Source organism: Chaetomium fimeti (assembly GCF_033439085.1).
Source record: "Chaetomium fimeti strain CBS 168.71 chromosome Unknown B0H64scaffold_1, whole genome shotgun sequence".
Lineage (NCBI taxonomy): Eukaryota > Fungi > Ascomycota > Sordariomycetes > Sordariales > Chaetomiaceae > Chaetomium > Chaetomium fimeti.
The window spans coordinates 2689656-2708785 of record NW_026944329.1 but is presented as its reverse complement, the minus strand read 5'-3'; the positions used below and the strand labels follow the sequence as shown (position 1 = coordinate 2708785).

Below are 19130 nucleotides of genomic sequence, written 5' to 3'. Positions count from 1 at the left end.
GATGCGCGACATGAACTCGGCTTGTTGCTTGGTGCGATCCCCTATCCAACCTGGTACGGGCGCCGTAGGGCGGCTCACGGGGGCTGCTTCGCCAGTCGCACATCCGGTCGAGTTGCCTGACGAAACAACACAACCTGGGGAGTTTCGGTTTCCCTTATCAGATACCAGCGGCAATTTGGAGCATAACTGACTCTGCTCCTCTTTCCGTTGGATTCCACGCTACCACCAACTGCTTGTCATTTTTATTCTAGCTGCTACCGTCCCTCTCCCGTTACCAGGTACGTGAGCGACTGTTGCTCTAGGGGCGGGAGGGGAGCGTGAGCTGCTCGACAGGTTACTGGAGGTCCATCATACAAATTGCACGTCGACGCGTACGCTGATCGCCTCTCCCAGAGATTATCCGAAATGACTGCTGGAGACAGCTGGCGTAGGACAGTGGATATAGGCCACTGGTTGCAGTGCTGCGCCTTTGGTGTCATCGGCATGATCACTTACTCGAAGAGGATCGGCTTCCTGGGTTTTGGAGAGGACGTCGGTGATGTGATGCGGAATTTAGGCGACTACCTGGCCTACTCCAGCGTCATTGGCGTGTATTTGTGGTTGCATCTCATCCTCTTCGGGGTGCGGAGCTAACTAGCCGGCTCGCGCGGAAAGGGGAGGCAGTATATCGTCAGCTTTACAGAGGAGTGCATGGCGGCGCATCAAAGCCCAAGACACAACAGATATCCAAAGAGGATGACGCAAAGGGCAGGCCGAAGAACACCGAGAGACAATGGACTTTCTCACCACGTTGATCCAGAAACACTCGGAGGACCCGTCCGTCTTCACCTCGTACCACCTTCTCTCGGGATGTGTGTGTCCAACATGATGGCGGGCTCCGACACAACATCCATCAGTCTCAGTGCTATCTTGTACCATGTCCTGCGCAACCCTACTATTTTGAAGAGGCTGCACGAGGAAGTAGACCAATACTACCCTCAAAGCAAGGTGACCCATATCACGTTTCGCAGGGCCAGAAAATGCCGTATCTTCAAGCGGTCCTGAGGGAGGCGCTGCGCGTGCATCCAGCCACTGGTTTGCCTCTTGGAAGCGTGGTCCCGAAGGACCGCTTGGCCATCAACGAAGTAGCTTTTTCTGAAGGGGCAAGTTCGTCCTTTGTTTTTGGCAATAGTCTACCTAGGAAGTCTTGAAAAGTTGGTTAATGAGAGGCTTGAGGTCATCGTAGGAACTAACAGCTGGGTTGAGCACGGCGACAAGACGATATTCAGCGACTCTTACCCGCGCAAGGGGGGGGTCGAGGAGCGGTACCTGGACCGGTTATCAACACCACGTCAACAGTTCACGAAAACACCAGCGGGGAAAATTTAACTCACCTAAAACAGCGGCTCTCGAGCGGTTCAAACTGAAATGAGCGGCTCGATTGACATACGGCTCATTCAAGGAAGGGGCTATAGCCCGCTCCTTCCCCTGAGGTGTTTGAGAGCAACGTGTAGATCGCTCAAGCGGCAAGAGCGACTCCTACGTTGAGCCGTTCGCAGATCAAGCGGTTAAAGTACTATTGATGCTCTCCTCAAGGGTATTTAAGCAGTGTGTTAACTATTTAACTGTTTGGGTGGTTCATTACAATAAGGTGGAAAGATTTGACTCCCCAACCCCCCCCCTTATCCGGGTAAGGACGGCGTAAACACGTTTAGCCCAGAGAGATGGCCCCATATGGACAAGGAAAAGATAAGTGCCATGAATCGGCACTGGATGCCGGTAAGTGCTCACTAAGGTACCTAGTTACATATCATCAACTCTCAGGATTTCTGTGCTGTAGCAGCATTACCTAGGTAAGTTGAACCCTAAAGTTTGGCTTGGGCTCCCGTAGCTGCATCGGACGGCACATCTCGATGCTGGAAATGTGCAAACTAGTGCCGAGGTTGATTCGAAACTTTGATCTCCGGTCAGACATTCGAGAGTGGGTATTGCGAGTTTGTTTAGGATTCAAAGAAATGATAGGATGAACCCGAATCCGAGCAACCAACCAGCCAACAGCCCGGATCAATCGGCGATATGGATCCAACCTATTGCAGGTTTCCACACGCGGTCAGCTGGTTCTCGCCACCAAAGGATTGGCGGTGCCGAGGTGCCAAGTGAAAGGCGGCCATGATACGAGCTGCACGAACCGCCACCACCCATGAATGATTGGTACGGGATAGAGGTTTTGCAGGTCTAATAATAATCCAAACGGCTGCTTCGGGATGATAATCATCCATCTCTCTTACTGGTGCTTGTTGAATTCAGAATAAATTCAGGACAGCCGGCCACCATCTGACATCACCACCTACCGTAGACGCTCAAACAGAACCTCTCACTCACTCATCGGTCTTGTCTCCTTTCCACACAATGACGCTCGCATCTCTTCTTATCCTTTGCGCCGTCGGCCTCGTCCGCGGCCAGAGCGAGCAACTTGAATTCTGCGGCAGCGCGCCCTACTACGCCTCCGAATACACCTGCTACGACAACCACACACTGTGCCCCCGACTTTACGGACAACCCACCCTGCCCTGCAGCGGCGCTTGCTACAGCCCGGACATGTACCAGTGCCGCGACGGCCAGCTGGGGCTGCTCCCAGTGCACGACGCAACCGGCACCCCCTTCCAACTCCAAGTGCACAGCTCCAACCCGGCCCTCAACAACCGCCTTGCCGAGGTGTGCAGCCTGCAGTTCCACGTGGGTGAGGATGCTGAGACGTGCGTCTACTGCTTCAACGCGCCGCCCCAGTTCGTCTGTTCCGCGTATCGGAATGAGACCGTCCTGCTGCCGTCGGGAGCCATGGTATTTCTCCACTCCGGGCGTCTCGGATTGAGACTTTGATTGTTGCTTGCTGACACGTTCTAGTCTGTTGATGTTCCCGGGAGCCAGTATTGGTTCGTGGACCCCATGACTAGCAGGCTCAGAACCACGGTAGGTGGCAAGGGGGGCGGAGAGGGCATCGAACATGCTGGCAAAGGTGTCACGAGTATGCACAAAACGTCTGCTGCAGTGTAGGACAACGGAAGGCTAACCCGGGCTTCAGTTTATCAAGAAGGGTACTTCTCATACGACGGAACGAGCCATTGGTTGGCATGCAAAGAGGCTGGTGAGAGCCAGAAATATGGCATCTTTGCTCCGACGGGTAACCCGAACCAGAACGACTGCGAGAAAATCAAATTGGTGGCCATGGTCGATACGGAGCCTGGAAAGGGAGCGTATTCGTATACTTGAGCTCGGTCTCATTAGGCGAGAGCTCCTGCTACTGTTACGGCCGGTGGAAAACACTGGACAATGGAGCGGCTTCTCACTTGGTGCCATAGCCTCATAGGATCTACAGTGGGTGATGAAGCATGAGAGTAACGTGCGAAGTGGAGAGCAGAGGGCTGCAATTTATAACTACCCCAGCTGCCACCCCGGTGTCAACGCAACTTAAATCGTGTGTGTCGTATGAGTCCAATCTTGTCGCCTGTGCCACTGGTTATGGCTAGCAAACCTTTGGTGTTATATGTTCTGTTGCTCTCGTTTCTCTTTTTGCCTTACACTAGAAGGTATGAGCAAGGCGCTGACGTCGAATCCGGCACAGAGTCCTTCAGCCTGATCGGCTACGCCGGGACAGAGTTCTTTATGTTCCTGGAAGACCGGGTGGTTATAAACAAGGTTGCCGTCAAAATCTGAAGCGACGTCGGAAAGAGGCATTCCATCGACAATCTGGGCATACGTCTGGTTGGCGATCGGGCTTGATAGAAACGTTGGCGACGGCACGGACCAAGATTTCGCGATGAGGGTCCTTGAGTCCCTGGATTAGCAGTTGTTCGGACTCGGCTCTAGGTCTCCATAGTTCAGAATGATGGGTTTGGGGTATGGTGGGATGGAGATTTGAGGGGGATTGTGTTGGTGATTCTAAGAAGGTACGGGAAGCCTGCATGCGGGTGCCTGGATAGGTACAAGAGGAGAGACGGCGGGGTAAATGGGAACCAACTGCAGAGCGACAATCTCCTGCATTCTTTGGCAGTTGGCATAAAGGGCCGTGCCATTTGCAATATTTACTACTTACCAGTTGTTCGCTGCAATCTGGGTGATATGTCCGCGCACAGACACCATCATCCGAGTCCTCCTACACAGCAGCCATTGTTGGACGCTTAAGCTTTGATGCAGGAATCGTCAATAAAAGGAGGTGAGTTGGCACTTAATACTTGGTACTTAGAGTAAACAGTATAACCATACATTGAATTTGGAGCAGCCTCGAGCCGAGTACCGTTGCAGGTTCCTCCTAACCACCCTTACTTAAACCAAAGCATGCTCCCAAACAATCACATACGACCATACCTGCCAGAAAACACGGGATCCCGTCCGCTCTCCCCTAGTTAAACTCGCAAGGGCCGGATCAGTAGTTGGGTCGGTGACGACCAGCGAATCCCCGGTGTTGTATGTTTTTGACTTTTTTGCTCTCGGGGAGGCTCCATTCAGAGTCTTGGCGTGCTGTTGTTGACACCCCCTGAGCCCCTTTTCAACAAGGTACAGTACATACCCCAGTTACTATTTTTGTTTCACGACACAATTCACCCACTCCTTCGGTACTGACATGTCAGAGATATATTAATTGATGAGAAATGTGCGACTCTTAACTGGGGGTAGTGGGGCTTTGGTAGCGCTTCACGTGGGTTTCCTGCCGAGTACGAAAGCGAAGCCACAAGTCATGGGATGGGTGCTCGGTGTCTGCATCGCGGCCACGCTTTTGCCCGAGTCCCCGAGGCAGATGATCGATAATCACGAGCCATCGCGCAAAATACCACCGCACCACCGACAGATCGCCCCGTACCCCGCCCGGGGAACCCACAACCCTCTCCACCAGCGGCCCCATCCGCTCCGTGCTGTCTGGGGTTTAGTGGAGATTCCGTTGAGGCGGTACCTCGTGTGGGCTTGGGAATGTTACCCATAAAAGTTTCCATGTCCACTCACAAGGGGCTAGAACTGGTACATAGCTATAAGGACGAGAAAGCGGCCCCTTTGAATAACAACACAACGAGGGCAAGAAGCTGTGGTTGTTGCGGGGAGGCCGAGAACGTGGATCTGGACCTGGCAGTTCACTTTCTTATTTGAGTTATTTCGGGCCTTGTCCCGGTCAATGCTATCTCCTGCCTTGCGGCGTAACTCTCTGGCAGTCTGGCTTCAAACCATCACCAGCCGCCCGGTCTTGTTTGGAGCCTTAAACAGGGCCATCATTCATCACGTCGAGCAGCTTGTAGTGTAAGGGACCGCACCAGATACGAACCTCGCCAAGGTGTTCGTTCGGCCTGCGCCGCCTATTAGTAGTAATTACTCCAAATAAGTAAATGCGGCATCAATGTTTGTCTTCTCTTCGTACTTTCTGACTGTTTTCTTTGCTGCTTTGAGCACCGCGGCCTATCAATCAAAACACTTGCTGGCGTGCTCCGCTCGTCATTCGCTCAATGTCCTCCGCCTGTCACAAAGTGCCAAGGCTCGACTCTGTGCATGGAGGGAAGTCGGTGTGTGCGCTGAGTAATTTCCTTACAAAAGCCTCGTTCAGTGAATTACGAGGAACCTAGGGCGATTGGTCGAGAACTCGAGGAACTGGGTCTGGGCGGTTCTATAGAAGGCGGCGTGGAGAGAAACTGCTCATTTTCGGCAGCAGCTCAGGTCGCATGTACTTGTCCCTGGCCTTTTCGCACCGCCCATTTAGGAAAGCGAGATGACCGTCGCCTCACCTAAAACTGATTTTGGATTGAGGCTTTGGGTGCGCTTATGGTAGCCGTGGTAGATGACTGGCTTCCATGGCAACACTGCCGCTGAGATGGTATCATGATACGAGTTGGCAATAGAACGACCAGCTGTTGTTGTAGGTGTTTCAACTGTACCACGTCGGCTGGCCCGTTGTGCTGACGATCGAAAATAGAACAGACAAAACCTGAAGAGCTGCGGCGTGAGGTGGGTAAGTTCTGAGAGGAACGACGGTTTGAACAGGTATATATTCCCGCCTTCTCGACGTAGTGGCATATCCCAAATCTCAATCATCTCGACAACAACTCATCGTTTACCTATCACCCCAGTTCTGCTCATATCAACTCTGCTTCCCTCCATCTCATCAACCCTGTTCGCATCAGCTCCAATCAAACTCCCATCTCTCTTTTGAACAAACCCATCACACTACCAAAATGCTAGGTAGCAGCCAGACCCACAGTGTCTCGATGGACCATGTCCAGTCGAAGTCTCTGAAGAAAGAGCATCATGCCCAGTCCAAACTCCACGGTTGCTCCCTCCTCGGCATCGCCTGGCCAACCACGGATGCCAGCTCCAGAGATAGGCCCATGCCAACTGTGTATGCCTGCCTGGGGGGCACGACGATCAATGACGGCTCTAGCAACCCAAAGTCGGCAAGAAAAAAGCTCTTCGAGAAAATTGCGTCCGCTATCGACGGCCAACTTTCCGACCTTAACGCCAACCCGGTGGATATCACCTACGTCTATGCGACCATCTTCTCCCGCACGGAAGGCTGGGTCGAACAGCATCCGCAAGCGAACGCCGTCGTGCGGGACTTCATCAAGGGCCATTTCCGGAGCCGCAACCGTCAGGTGAATGTCCGCTCTGTTCCGTACCGGAACACCAACACCGCAGCTGGCGTGACCGTTTCGTACTATCCGCACTACTACAACGATCGGAAGGGCCCGGTTTCCATCTAAGGTTAGGCTCTAGCCACCACAGCGACAAAGGGACTCGGCTGCTGGCAGTGGGTATCGTGGTAGGGATTGCTGTGCGCAGCGGCCCGAAGGGACTGCCCGGGAGGCATCCCAGCCAATCATTAGCATAGATAGTACATAGTCACTCATTCTGGAGGACTCTGGAAGTTCTCCAGCTAGCAATCATAACTACAATTTGCTAGTACGAGCTCTGAAGCCTACTGTTGAGACATCATCGTTGTGCACCCTTTGGCTGCATCAAATCTAGAAGCCCTGTTTACCTTCAATCCGGCTGAACCCTCTCAGAATTGGGTCCAGGAGAGGTTCGTCACACTCCTGGACCTAGCTCCCGTTTTGGATCTCTTTGTTATCCCAGCGATGGCGGATCACTGTGAGCGGCAGTTTAGTGAGTCAAATCGAATCCGGTGTCTTCGAGGGAATGGGTGGGCGGTGAGCGAGACAGGCGGAAGTCCGTCTTACCAAAATCGCCGGTCGAGCCATGTCTGTGCAAGGCCGTACATTTGCTGATACAGGAGCCGGTGACCAAGCGGCTTGGTGCTGCAAAAGTCGGGAAACACCTGCCGGACCCGGTACCCGTGCCAATGGTGCGCGCGTTCGAGGGAACCCAGTTATGTGGGCCGTGAGTACGGATATTCCAACGGCCCGCCGAGGTGACATTGGAGTTTCACATCGGCGATGGGCTTGACATACAAGGTGTTTGTGGAGACGCTACGAAATCAGGCGTAACCTTGTGTCAACGCCACAAGAGAACGCAGGAACACAAGGGACATGAACACCGAGCGCGCAGTCACAACAACCTGGAATCCGATACGCAACGGACAACTCCGACTTATTATTTCGCCCCAGCGTGCTCGCTGAGTCCAACCGAATCTCCAGTCACTGCACAACAACCGGGATGTCCAGTCCCAAGGAGACTAAACCATGGCAAACACAACCCTTAGGCCACAATCTTCTCGGCGACCTTGCCGTCTTCGGTGAGAATGACCTTGTCGACCGTGAGCGAAGCCTTGACGGGGTTGGGCTGGTTGTAGACCCATTCGAGCTGTTCGATGGTGCGGCCCTGGGACTCGACACTGTGGGACGATCGTTATTAGCAAAAACAGAACAATGGAGCCCGAGGAAGAGGTGAAAAACCAAAACGTACCCAAAAAAGTACCACGCAATCGACTCGACAACGTCCCAGGCAACAAACACAAAGATGTACTTGTACCCGATCCTCTCGAGCGCAATGGGACCGGCAAACAGGTTGATAAAGCCCATGCCGTTGACGATAAAGGCGGAGAGGGCGAGGCCCTTGGCGCGGGTGGTGGTCTCGAGGGCCTCGGTGGGGATGGCGCCCTGCAGCGGGGTGTAGGTGAAGGAGAAGATGATGTTGAAGAGGAAGTACGAGGCGAGCGCGCCCTGGCCGTACGAGAGGTCGATCTGGCCCGCCGCCGTCTGCTGGTCAAGCACGGCCGAGAGGGCCGAGTTGGTCGCCAACGCCACCGCGCACATGAAGGTGCCGATGACCAGCACCTTGCGGCGCGGCATCTTGTCGGTGAGGCACACGGCCGTCAGGGCGCCGATGGCCGACAGGACCTGGTTGAGGATGTTGTAGCCGAGCTGCTGTGGCACGCTGGTGACGCCGAGGTTCTCGAAAATGGTCGTGTTGAAATAACCGAGACCGTTGCCGGAGAACTGGCCAAAGATGGAAATCATGAGCACCTGGGCGATGCGCCAGCGGCCGCTGTGCGTCATCATGAACGGCCGGTAATCCCACCAGGTCTTGTCCACGCCGTCCTGACGAATGCCGTCCCTCATCTCCTCGTACTCGAGGCGGACGAGGCGCGAGTTGGGGTCGCCGTTGCCGTGGTACTTGATGAGGAACGCGAGGGCCTCCTCTTCCTTGCCGTTGGCGATGAGGAAACGAGGAGACTCGGGGATGAAGAACACGGAAACCATGACGATTAAGCAGGCAAAAGCCTGGAGGATCAGCGGCACACGCCAGGAGTAGTCGTTCTCCATGTAGTTGCAGCCGAAGGTGACGATGGCAGCCGGAATGGCACCGCCGAACCAGCCGCAGTTGTAAAAACCCGTGCAACGGCCGCGCCAGTGAGGGGGAGAAATCTCGATGGCGTAGGCAGGGGCAGCGACCGTCATGACCGCGATACCGAGACCGAGGACAAAGCGGCCCACAACAATCTGCGGGAGATGTGACGAGGTCGAGATAATGATCATACCAATGTTAATAATGACACCACCTGCGAACATGCTCTTCCGGCGACCAAACTTGTCGGAGAGGGTAGCGGCGAACGGAGCGCCAACCATGGCACCACTGCAATACACGGCCCATGTCAGCTTCTTGGCCGTATCGGGGGTTCTTGGCCCGGGACGCGCCGCGACGCGGAGGAGACGTACACGACATAGAGCGAGAAGATGATAGCAGCGCCGGTTCCAACCGCCTTAACGCCAAACATCTCTTGGAAGGGCTTCATGGCGATGATGGACGTCATGAGAGAGCCATCGTACCCGTTCGCGCAAGCACTATTATCATTGAATTAACCGGCAATCCGAGCCACAGACGCGTGTAGGATGAGCATACCAGCAAAAGGCAACAAAAATGGAATCTATGTTGTCGCGGTTAGTTTACATCTTTCTTCTCTCTCTCTCTCTCATTTTTCTTTCTTTCTTTCTTTCTCGTTTAACGCGTTAATTAAAGTTCTTTGCTCACAATAGAGATGCAGGGACGTCCTGCTCCAGGGGTTAATGTTGGCCTCCTGAATGGCAGCGTAGAGCTCGGCCTATGCTTGTCAGTAAATTGAAACGACCGAATCGATTGAAACACAGCTTCGGCCTGGCAACCGTCAAAGACTTACATTGTGCACCGTCTTCTCCTTGCCCTGGACCTTGGGGGTATGGCTGACAGGAACGGCAGCGCTTGCTACCTCGGGAGCGGCGGCATGCTTCTCGCTGCTGATCTGATCCGACCCGTGAGACGACATCTTCGCGGTGGCTCGGGAACGGAATGGCCGGTGTGAAGATGGAGAGTGGTGTCGGGGAGGAGATCAGCACAACCTTGTGGCATCGTGATACATATACACAGTCGCAGCACAGCTTGATGGTTCGAGAACCCTGCTGCATGCAGAGGAAATGGAAGCTTCCCAATGAAGTACCCCAGTTTCCCAATTTAGCCACGGACGAGCATTCTCCGTGCTCCAAAAAGGGTAGCGAGGAGCGTGTACCGCCTGGGCTGGGTTCTGATTGAACAGAAATTCTCCGATCGAATATGGGGACACGGTTTCTCCGCAACAACTCCCTGGTACCGCGGGGACCGTTCGAAGGGAAGAGGATTGTATTTCGCCGGGCTGAACGCCGTGTGCGACGACCATGCGGGAGCGGCCCCAAGGACGAAAATGCGCAGTGTCTGACGGAGGCCGGGCCTGTATTCCCGGGGACTGGTTAGCGTGCGCGCCACGCCCAGGCAAACCGACAGCCCAGAGGCGGGAGCTGAGATGACACGGCAGATCGCAGGATTCAACGGTTTTACCACGCCTAGAACAGCTTTCCCCGAGCCATTGGAGCAATCTCGGGGAGACCAGCGCCGCTGGATGCAAACCAGTGTTTGGCCGGCGCCATCTTTACTCGCAGCGCACCCCTCACATCAGCGGTCCAATTGTGCGCCATCTCCCCGCGACACTGGCGCGGTCTAGCCCCTGAAGGGGCCAGTGGGCCGGGGTGACCATGCTGGGCCTGGGTACCGCGCATCCTCGCGAGCCGTCTGCACGTTTTCTCGTTGCATGTCTCCGCTCGTTTGCGGTCATCCCCTGCCCGGTCATCGCATCAGAGCGAAACCGCAGATCCGCCAACACGCACGATCGAGGAGTCAGCTCCGGTCAAGGGCCCGGAACAATTGGTCTGTGGTTCCGTCAAGCCTTGACCACGCGCATCACATGCCTGCCGGCGTCCACTCCTCTCGAGGCTCGTGATACCCGGACCTTTCCTTCTCAAACCCTCGGGGGATCGAACCAGCGGCCCAATCCAGGAAAGCACTCTGCAGGGCCTGTGGCACACACTCCTGTGCCGCTGCCGCGGGCCCTGGTTGGCGGTAATCAATGGCGTTCAGGGACGGCACCCCTGGCCCCTGACAGGTCGTGGCGTCGTTGCCTGTCTGTTTGCCCAGCCATCAAAGGAGCAGCAAGCCCACCGACTGGGTTTTTCGTCTTCGACCCAACCGATGAATTCTTTTCTCGGTAGTCAACGGTGAGCGGGTACGAAGTATTCCGTGCCGCGCATCGCTTGCTCTTGTCGAGCGTTGGGCTCGCGCTTGTTGTTTCCTTTTCCAGCATGCACGCGCCTTCTGGCCCTGCAGGAAACGGGCCCCCATGGTGGCACTTCCGGGGCCCTTTGAAAGCCAAGACGGATCCCGCCGCCGACTGGCCCCGAGAGTGCGGCTGGGTCCCTTGTCCATTCAGCGAGGTCCATGAAACTTGTCGCCTTCCCTTACTTGTGGCGCCGGCGAGGGCGAGCCGCCCTCGCGAGATTGTGCCACACCATGCACAGCGGCCTGCATCCTAGTCTGAATCGGGAGCTTTGCTGAGAGTTGCCATTGGCTCCTTCAAGGAGCCGCGGCCCGCCCCGGTCTGTCGTTGTTGTCCTTGAGCGAGACCAACAACCTGTCGAGTGGATCAAACGACGCTCTTCTGGTCCGATCGAAGATGGACCTTACTGTATGCAGGTGGCATGTCAGGAATGATCCCTTGGAGGGGCATATGGGGCGAAGGACCTCAACCTCTCAAGCGTGTTCAGCAAGCGAGAGTTGTTGGCAGGGCCGGGAGACGAACCTCGACCGAGCTATCGAGCTCGGTTATTTCTCCTCACGACGGGGGGGCCTCGGGGGCAAATTGAGAGCTTGTACGAGTCGCATCTCGGGCATTGCTAACGGGAAACCGTGCCGGTATCATCGGTCGTGGTCTAGATCGAGAAAAAGCATCATGGATGCCACTCAGTCTTGAATTGACATCAGTCGTCGTCGTAACCGAGCCTCTCGTTTCGCACGAGCTGGCAGTGAGAGAAATTTTGGAGGTCTCACAATAACCACCCACATACGGATGTGTATCGTACGATAGGTAGGTACTCGAAGAAACGCAGCTTATACCCCAAGATCATCAGGATGTGTAGTTCAGGCAAATGGATGAAACACACATTTCCCAAGACTGCCCGGTTACCTGAGGTAGGTGGGTACCTCAGTTACTTCTGGTCAAGGACAATGCAGCCACATTGTGGACGTTGGAAGGTGCTAAGAAGAAGAAGTTCTCGGCCAAGCGGGAGTCCCACCTGCCGCGGAGCGCCTTCCGAGACTTGCAACGATCTGGCGCCGTATCCCATCGACACGCCAGGGAAGGCACCCCTCGCTTACTGCCGTTCTCCCTGCATCTTTTCTCGATCGATGACACCGTGCCAGTGGCTTGCATAATAGTCCGTGCCTGCAATCCTTTTCTTGGCTCGTTCGATTGTTGTTTTCCATCAATTTCGCAGACGTGTCGATATTCGAAAGCTCCTCCTTCGCTGAAACCTCAGCGACCACCGGCGAGCCAGACGTCCCTTTGGCAACTTCCTCTACGCCTTGGGCCCTTGAACAAAAATACAAGCTTCTTCGTACTCCTATTACTTTCAATACCAAGTCACCACAGTTTTCTTTCTATCATCAGTCTCGTTAGGGGAAGCCACATCAACCCAACCATCACTTACTACCCAGGTAGTTTACACCAACCACAAATACCAGCAACTCGATCTCCTCCACGGTACAACACCTAGGAAACCAAGAACGGGTCGCCTGAAAACGCAATCGATGAAAAACAAACAAAGCGTTGTCAAGATGGCAGACGACCTTTCCTTGCCGAGACCCTGCCATTACCAAACCATACCGTGAGTTCGAATGCCTACGTTTGTGACTCCCCTCTTCTTCTCCCGGCGAACGCGGTTGCCACGCAGAAAGTCCTTTGCGCCCATGATGCCGACGCAGAGCAGTGTGACGAGGAGGATTGCAGCGATGCTGAGCATCACAACGACCGGGAACCAGATGGAGGCGTCGACAAATCTTGGCCACACCCCGTCCGGGGGCGAATTAACCATGGCGATGGCGGTAAGGACGACCTGCATGGAGTCGAGGAGGACGGAGCACACGACGAAGATGGTGATGATGGGAGCCAGGGTGTGTTCCAGGAAGGAACCCCATTGGGGGTAGATGTGGTAGTAGGCCAACCTGAACCTGAAGAACATGGCCGTGTTGTTGATGCGCGTCAGACGGAGCTCGCCGTAGTTGTAGCGGTAGTTGACGTGTTTGTCGCCGACTCGGGCGAAGGGCATGATGAACCTGCACCATTCTTCGTAGCTTGGCAGCCTGCCCTTGCCCTTGCCCTTCCTCGGTATCAAACCCAGCTTGCAGGCCTCCTTGAAGTCGATCTCGTATTTGATGAGCATGTAGTAGCTCCGCATGAATCCAACACAGGCCTTGTACAGTGTCTTGTCTTTCTCGCCGGTGTTCTCCAGGTACTCCCAGAACGCTGGCGAGTAGAAGTAGGCCGGGATGGGTTTGACGTAAATAATCTCGTGGTACCAGACGAGATGCAGGCCAGGGTTCTCCGTCACCTTCACGTCGCGTGCATGTGCTGCCTGGTGATGCAGCGGCATGATGTGCTCGTGGGAAGGTGTCTGCACAAAAATGAATCGCATGTAAGGGAGTAGTTCATCAAGCTTGTCGGTTTTGTGTGATTCATCAAGGTACAACAGAAGCGGGTCCTTGCCGTCCTTGGGGCCGTCGTCTAGGCATATACGTGGCTGGCCGGGCAGGAAATTCTTGTTGGGATCCACGGCCTTGAGCATCTTTCGCGTCTGCTCCTCCACTACTTTGAGGTCCTCGTTGAACTTCAAGTCTTCCACGAGGCCGGAAAAGGGCACATCAGTGGGATCTAGAGGCCGGGGAGGAAGCGTGCCAGACGGCGAGACCGCCTTCTCGCTGGAGTTGGGCAAGGCTTTCGACATGTCGTTCGGGATTTGGTGCAACGAGGCCCGATCTCGACCGTAGTTGGGCGTGGCAGTGGTGGCTGCGGTCAGGAACCGTCGTAGGACCTCTATCGCCTCAGTGACCTTCTCTGTTCTGCAACCTATGGGGAGCAGGATGAAAGAATTAAGGATGGTAGAGCGTGATATTTCAGCCAGATGCGTTTGCAGCACAGCGTGGCATGCATGAGGCATCAGTGTGTGTAACCCAACACCTGCGTCTGCCTTGGCGCCACTGAACTCCCATTGGAAGAATTTCCGTTGCCCCATCACATTTGACGAGACGCAATGGGGGCCACTGACCGGGGTATGCGGCTGGCAGCATGGGTACGTACCCCCCAGCTGAGGATGGTGAAGCCGAATTTGGGAGCCAGGCACAGCAAAGTAGCCTATAGATATTTCCTCAAAACCTGTAAGAAAGCATAAAGCGGAGGGGGGACTTCATTCCGGCGTTGTGTGGGCTGGAAGAGGCAAACAGCCTAGGTACCTCCTCTTTGCCACAGGCCGTCGGTCAGGGGTGAAGTGCTTTCGTTCGGTTACCTCGCCGGCAACCCAACGCACGTAACAACTAATATCCCTTAAACGCACACACTCAGCCCGGCTCGGGCCCCAACAGTTCGAAGTGCATATGGGCGACACCAAACCAAGGCAACGAATTAAGGAGGTTGTGTAGCCATTTGGGGAGCGAGAAGTAGAGTGTGGTTACAAGGAAAGGGAAGGGAATTTATTATTGCAACTTATGCTGAGGGCACGCTAAGCCGCCCCCAACGAAGTGTTTCACTTTTGCCAGCGTGTGACCGGATCTTGCCTCAAGCCCGTCAGCTCCATCACTAACCCCAGCCACCAACCTCGAAATGCATCACAACATCGCCAATCTATTGCTTCTCAAACCCGCACCAAGCCGCCTTCCTCTTCTCCAAGAACGCATCCATGCCCTCCTTCGCATCCTCACTCTTCGCGTGCAACGCCATCACTCTCCCCGTCCACTCAACCGCATCCATATAACCATCCCCCCCACTGCCCTCAACCTCCTCCCCATCCGGCCCAACAAAATCCCTCCCCGTCAACCCAGCCTGCGTCCAAAACGCCCACTTCCCCATCGCGCTCTGCTGCGGCGACATACCCACCAACCTCTCCACCGTCCGCAACACCTCCCGATCCAACACACCCACCCGTCCCTCCACAACCCTCACCACATCCCCCACCTCCCTGACCCCCACCTCCTCCGCCATCGCCAACATCCAAAACGCCCTCCCATTCCCCACCCGCCTCCCCACCGCCGCAACGGGACTCGAGCACGGCAACCCCAACCCCGCACCCGGCAACCTCAACCTGACACCCGCATGCGCCACCGGCAAATCCGCCGTCAGCGCGAGCTGGCAGCCGGCCGCGACGGCGGCGCCCTGGATGCGGCCCACGACCAGCGCCGGGCTGCGCCGGATCAGCGACATGACCTCGGCGCAGAGCCGGAAGGTTTCGGAGACGGCTTGCGGGGTGGGCGGGGTGCGGAGCTCGCGCAGGTCGTGGCCTGAGCTGAAGACGGGGCCGTGGGAGGCGAGGACGAGGACCGAGGGGAGGTTGTGCCGCGCGGTGGCGAAGGTGCGGGATGAGGTGAGCCAGGTGTAGTCCGAGTCGTCTTCTTCTGTGGAGAGGGGGGTGGTGGGGGGGTTGGTGAGGGTGGCGTGGGATCGTTCGAGTTTGGAGAGGAGGGAGGGCTTGAAGGGGGGGAGGAGGAGGGTGCGGCCGGTGGTGGGGGAGGTGTTGGCTTTGAGGAGCTGGTCGCGGAGGGAGCGTAGCTCGGTTAGGGAGAGGGCGTTACGCCGTTGTGGCGTGTTAAGCGTGATGTACGCTGCGCGTCGTGGTAGGGCTGGGAGAGACATGGGGTGGTATTGGCGAGCTTGTTTTGGATGTGATGAACTGTAATGATTCGAGATTGCTTTGAAATGGGGTTGGCTTTTGAGTGATGAGACCATGCCGAGGTTGATGTTGACAAACGGGAGGGGTAGTTTGGGAAGCCAAGGGGTTAACCCTAACCCCGTTACATATTCGAGCATGGTTATCGTATGTATGTGGATTGTTGACATCCAGCATAATGAATTTGGACACCAACCGCAGCTAAAAGCATCCAGCAAGACTTTATTGCTAACATCCTCGACACGGATCAGTCCTCCATTATATTCCCCCTATCCCAAGCAATAAGTCCTAGTCAAGCCGTGTCCCCTGAACACGCCTCCGAACGAAATAAAATACCAAACCTAAAGCCCAAAGCCCCACCAAAATGAGTGCCTGTGTCGGCGCAAATGCCGCTCCACGGACGACGACAAACCCGCTCACTAGGGCAAATATGATGGGAATCAAGACGAAGGGCTTGTAAGGCCTCGCCAACTCAGGCTGGCGGTACCGAAGAATGATGGCGCCAAGGACCGTCAGAAAGAAGAAAGTGTACTCTCCCAACCCATTGAACGTCAGAAGGGCGCGGAAGTTGCCTAGCAGAATATAAATGGCGGCGAGAGCTGTCGAGAGAATGATGGCGTTGATGGGCGCGTCGGGCTCAGACTCCTTGTCGGGGTCACTCTGTGCATGCTCTCGGTCAGGCCCAACCCGACCGACGACGGCGAGGGGGCGAGGAAGCCAGTTCTGGTTTGCTGCCGCGACGGCCATGCGGCCAGCGACGAAGGAGTTGCCGAGCAGAGAACCCGCAACGACGAGGCAAATGAAAACTGCCGCTACAATTCCAAACCCGGGCCCGAGCAGGCGTGTGATAGCCGTCTCGATAAAGCGTTAGCAACTGATCTTTGAAGAAATGGAAACGATAAACTTACCACTGCTACGCTGTCGGTTGTTGCAACCACGTTCCAGGGCAACAGAATGTAATATACCGCATTTGCGGCGAGGAAACACAGAATGATGCTGGGAAGGGAGGTGTTGATGGCCAGAGGCAGTTGGCGAGCAGGAGCTGAGAGCTCCGCGGAGATGTAGATGGCCTGCGTTGAATGTGAGCATTTTTCCGTCAGTTCCCCTGGACTCCCTAGGTAGCTTACCTTATCCCATCCCGAGTATGCCCACAAAGCTGCATACAAAGCCGCCGAGAGATGCCCAAACATATCCCACTGCCCCAAACCGTCCCAATGCGTGACACTGCCATCCGGATTGACACTGTCCCTGTACCCGAACCACGGCTTCTCTCTCCAGTCCCCGCCGCCGACCTGCCGATTCGGGTCGACAAGCTGTAGCACGACAACGACAACTCCGGCCAGGACGATGGCCGCAATGGTGATAAACTTGGTGGCGACAAAGAAGTTGTTAAGCCGTGTGCTCGCCTTGGTGCTGATGGAGTTGGCCACGCCGATGCAAGCTAGCACTGCAATCGAGAGCAACTTATGCACAATCCTGTCTCCTTCGCCCGTCACTCCAGCGGCCGAATAGATGCTCTCGATAAAGACGATGCTCAGGATGGCCAGAGTAGCAGGCATGACAGCAACGACCCATGTCCACGCGGCCAGAAACCCAAACACATCCCCGAAGATGTACTTGAGATACGGCTGCACTCCCCCTTCACCCGGAATCGCCGTGCCCAGCTCGGCCATGGTACTCGCCCCCGTCCACGCCAACACACCACCGACCAACCAAACCAGCAGCGCCGCACCGGGGGACGGCACGTTGGTGTCAATCGACCCGGGCGACGTAAACACGCCGCTACCGATGACGATGCTGATGACGATGGCAAACGCCTCGACCGCGCCGAGGTTGCGGGTGAACGTCCCAACTCCCCCACCAACCGCCCTCTCTTCAGTATCGGCGTCCCCGACCCCATCACCGGACGCCCGGCCCTCCCATTCCCGCTCTCCACCCGTAGTCACCGCGGCGAGCAGCGGCCTCCGCTCGGGCCCTCCGTCTTCGCTCGGTGCAGACATGGCCGAATGGAACGTGAACGGTCCCGACCTCACCGCCGACGCAACAACAACAATCTCGTCTGGGCGGCAACTCGAACCGATGCTGAGCTCCGGAATGCTAGCGCTACTATCGCTCTCGTCGACGTCGGAAAACGGCGGCGGGCTGGACGGCGGGGTGATGAAGAGGGAAAAGGACACGAGCGACGATGCCGCGTCGGGTGAATCGAGCGGGCTGGGGCTTGGGCTTGGCGGTGAGGGTCGGACGATGGTCACCGGGCGCTGCTGGAGACCCACTGCCACTGCCGCCGCGGCGTCTGGGGCCTGCTGCTGCTCGCTCGGCACGCCATCTTTCCCCGCGTGGCGTCGTCCCCAGCCGCAGGCACCGTATTGGCTGGCCCCGCGGCCGGTGTGCATGGGTCGCGGCAATGAGCCGCCGGCTGCTCTGAGGTTTGGCCGCTGCATGCTTTTTTTGGTGACGCTTGGTTGAGAGAATGCGGCGCTGATTGGCCGGGTTTGGGTGTCAAGTTCCAGTGGTGATTGATGACTCGGGAGCAGAGGGCGGATGAGAGTTTGTCGTGGTTGGCTCTGAGAGGAGAGGAATCAACAGCTGATTTGTGGTTTAATGAAATCACTGGAAGTTCTAGAGAGGTCGTCGTTGCAAGCCGGGCGACGGATTGAACAGGAGGAAGACGTTGGAAGCCCAATCAGTTTGTTGGGAAAAAGACGAGCTGTTATTCCACAAAGTTGAATCTTTGGTCGGCAGCTAACAGTCCGTGTTAGGAAACTTAGGTGACTGTTGATGCCAACGGCTTCGACCTGATACCAGGTATGTACCGAAGTAGTAATGTAGCGTTCCGCCGGATGGTAACAAATAGCACCCCATGATCCGCGCCGACCATGCCTCACAGAATTTGGAGACGCGGATTCATCTGGTTTTACACTCATATACTTGCACTCAATTTCCTACTACCTTGAACAGTGTGTATATAGTAGAGATCACTGGCCCTAGACTTTGAACATCATTCAAGCTCTCGAACACAGGAAGGGTGAGGTGGGGGGGTAGGGGGGTTTTGGTAACGAAACAGCAGAAGAACAAAAGTATGTGAATGGGGGAATAAAGCAACCCACAATGCTGGAGTGCAGTGATTCGGGATCGGACTACACAACTGTACTTAGGTAGGTATTGAGTCCATATATTCGATTTGTGCTGTGTCAGCGGTGTCAAACGGGATCAAGGTGACCCAACACAGAGCCCAAAACTCTTTCATTCAAGATCCCAACTAAAGCACTCTAGACCCCATAACGCCTCGTCTTTCCCCGCAACGCACAAGTTCATAGTGGTGTCGATCTTGGTCACGCATTTACATGATTACGAGCGGTCTATTAGGGTCAAGAGAAGAGGAAAGTCAAAAAAGAAAAAAAAAGAAGAAAAAAGAAAACAAGAAAGAAGAGCCGGGTGTTTATT

The 19130-nt window shown here is 55.6% G+C and overlaps 8 protein-coding genes across 8 annotated transcripts; 5 read left to right on the top strand and 3 right to left on the bottom strand.

The window, feature by feature from the left end:
* Positions 1-405: 405 nt before the first annotated feature.
* B0H64DRAFT_369886 (uncharacterized protein) lies at positions 406-2152 on the top strand (the record flags this gene model as incomplete). Its single annotated transcript, XM_062802063.1, has 8 exons — positions 406-621; positions 800-851; positions 988-1146; positions 1226-1316; positions 1695-1758; positions 1804-1832; positions 1871-1960; positions 2020-2152. 8 exons carry the CDS (start codon positions 406-408, stop codon positions 2150-2152), a joined length of 834 nt encoding a protein of 277 aa, XP_062664175.1.
* A 29-nt stretch (positions 2153-2181) lies between these two features.
* On the top strand, positions 2182-3427 carry B0H64DRAFT_381411 (uncharacterized protein). Its single transcript, XM_062802804.1, has 3 exons — positions 2182-2820; positions 2884-3004; positions 3062-3427. The coding sequence occupies exons 1-3, from the start codon at positions 2389-2391 to the stop codon at positions 3247-3249; spliced, it is 741 nt and encodes a 246-aa protein (XP_062664174.1). The 5' UTR covers positions 2182-2388; the 3' UTR covers positions 3250-3427.
* Positions 3428-4400: 973 nt separating this feature from the next.
* On the top strand, positions 4401-5197 carry B0H64DRAFT_381409 (uncharacterized protein). Its single transcript, XM_062802803.1, has 2 exons — positions 4401-4533; positions 4610-5197. The coding sequence occupies exon 2, from the start codon at positions 4622-4624 to the stop codon at positions 4955-4957; it is 336 nt and encodes a 111-aa protein (XP_062664173.1). The 5' UTR covers positions 4401-4533; positions 4610-4621; the 3' UTR covers positions 4958-5197.
* An 865-nt stretch (positions 5198-6062) lies between these two features.
* Positions 6063-6859, top strand: B0H64DRAFT_20242 (uncharacterized protein; the record flags this gene model as incomplete). The annotated part of the gene is made up of 1 exon (XM_062799279.1): positions 6063-6859. A coding segment is annotated over one exon (654 nt), but the record flags the coding sequence as incomplete, so codon positions are not given.
* An 812-nt stretch (positions 6860-7671) lies between these two features.
* B0H64DRAFT_314771 (general substrate transporter) lies at positions 7672-9715 on the bottom strand (the record flags this gene model as incomplete). The annotated part of the gene is made up of 6 exons (XM_062800218.1): positions 7672-7807; positions 7879-9048; positions 9132-9257; positions 9316-9340; positions 9445-9514; positions 9590-9715. The coding sequence occupies 6 exons, from the start codon at positions 9713-9715 to the stop codon at positions 7672-7674; spliced, it is 1653 nt and encodes a 550-aa protein (XP_062664171.1).
* Positions 9716-10278: 563 nt separating this feature from the next.
* B0H64DRAFT_20238 (uncharacterized protein) lies at positions 10279-11198 on the top strand. The gene has a single exon (XM_062799276.1). The coding sequence runs from the start codon at positions 10455-10457 to the stop codon at positions 10965-10967; it is 513 nt and encodes a 170-aa protein (XP_062664170.1). The 5' UTR covers positions 10279-10454; the 3' UTR covers positions 10968-11198.
* A 1425-nt stretch (positions 11199-12623) lies between these two features.
* On the bottom strand, positions 12624-14097 carry B0H64DRAFT_414500 (uncharacterized protein; the record flags this gene model as incomplete). The annotated part of the gene is made up of 2 exons (XM_062805036.1): positions 12624-13681; positions 14076-14097. The coding sequence occupies 2 exons, from the start codon at positions 14095-14097 to the stop codon at positions 12624-12626; spliced, it is 1080 nt and encodes a 359-aa protein (XP_062664169.1).
* A 379-nt stretch (positions 14098-14476) lies between these two features.
* B0H64DRAFT_352287 (amino acid permease-domain-containing protein) lies at positions 14477-18076 on the bottom strand. Its single transcript, XM_062801488.1, has 5 exons — positions 16814-18076; positions 16595-16756; positions 15999-16541; positions 15879-15955; positions 14477-15689 (listed from the first exon to the last, which is right to left on the bottom strand). The coding sequence occupies exons 1-5, from the start codon at positions 17684-17686 to the stop codon at positions 14648-14650; spliced, it is 2697 nt and encodes an 898-aa protein (XP_062664168.1). The 5' UTR covers positions 17687-18076; the 3' UTR covers positions 14477-14647.
* Positions 18077-19130: the final 1054 nt, after the last annotated feature.

Excerpts from the sequence above, each read along its gene's own strand:
- B0H64DRAFT_20238 (XM_062799276.1), top strand. The coding sequence starts at position 10,455 with ATGCTGGGCCTGGGTACCGCGCATCCTCGCGAGCCGTCTGCACGTTTT.
- B0H64DRAFT_381409 (XM_062802803.1), top strand. The coding sequence starts at position 4,622 with ATGAGAAATGTGCGACTCTTAACTGGGGGTAGTGGGGCTTTGGTAGCG.
- B0H64DRAFT_352287 (XM_062801488.1), bottom strand. The coding sequence starts at position 17,686 with ATGTCTGCACCGAGCGAAGACGGAGGGCCCGAGCGGAGGCCGCTGCTC. Across the intron at positions 16,757-16,813 it reads CATACTCGGGATGGGATAAG|GCCATCTACATCTCCGCGGA; the intron begins GTAAGCTACCTA and ends CATTCAACGCAG. Across the intron at positions 15,690-15,878 it reads GATGCTTTTAGCTGCGGTTG|TTCATCACATCCAAAACAAG; the intron begins GTGTCCAAATTC and ends GAATCATTACAG.
- B0H64DRAFT_381411 (XM_062802804.1), top strand. The coding sequence starts at position 2,389 with ATGACGCTCGCATCTCTTCTTATCCTTTGCGCCGTCGGCCTCGTCCGC. Across the intron at positions 2,821-2,883 it reads TGCTGCCGTCGGGAGCCATG|TCTGTTGATGTTCCCGGGAG; the intron begins GTATTTCTCCAC and ends GACACGTTCTAG. Across the intron at positions 3,005-3,061 it reads TGCTGGCAAAGGTGTCACGA|TTTATCAAGAAGGGTACTTC; the intron begins GTATGCACAAAA and ends CCCGGGCTTCAG.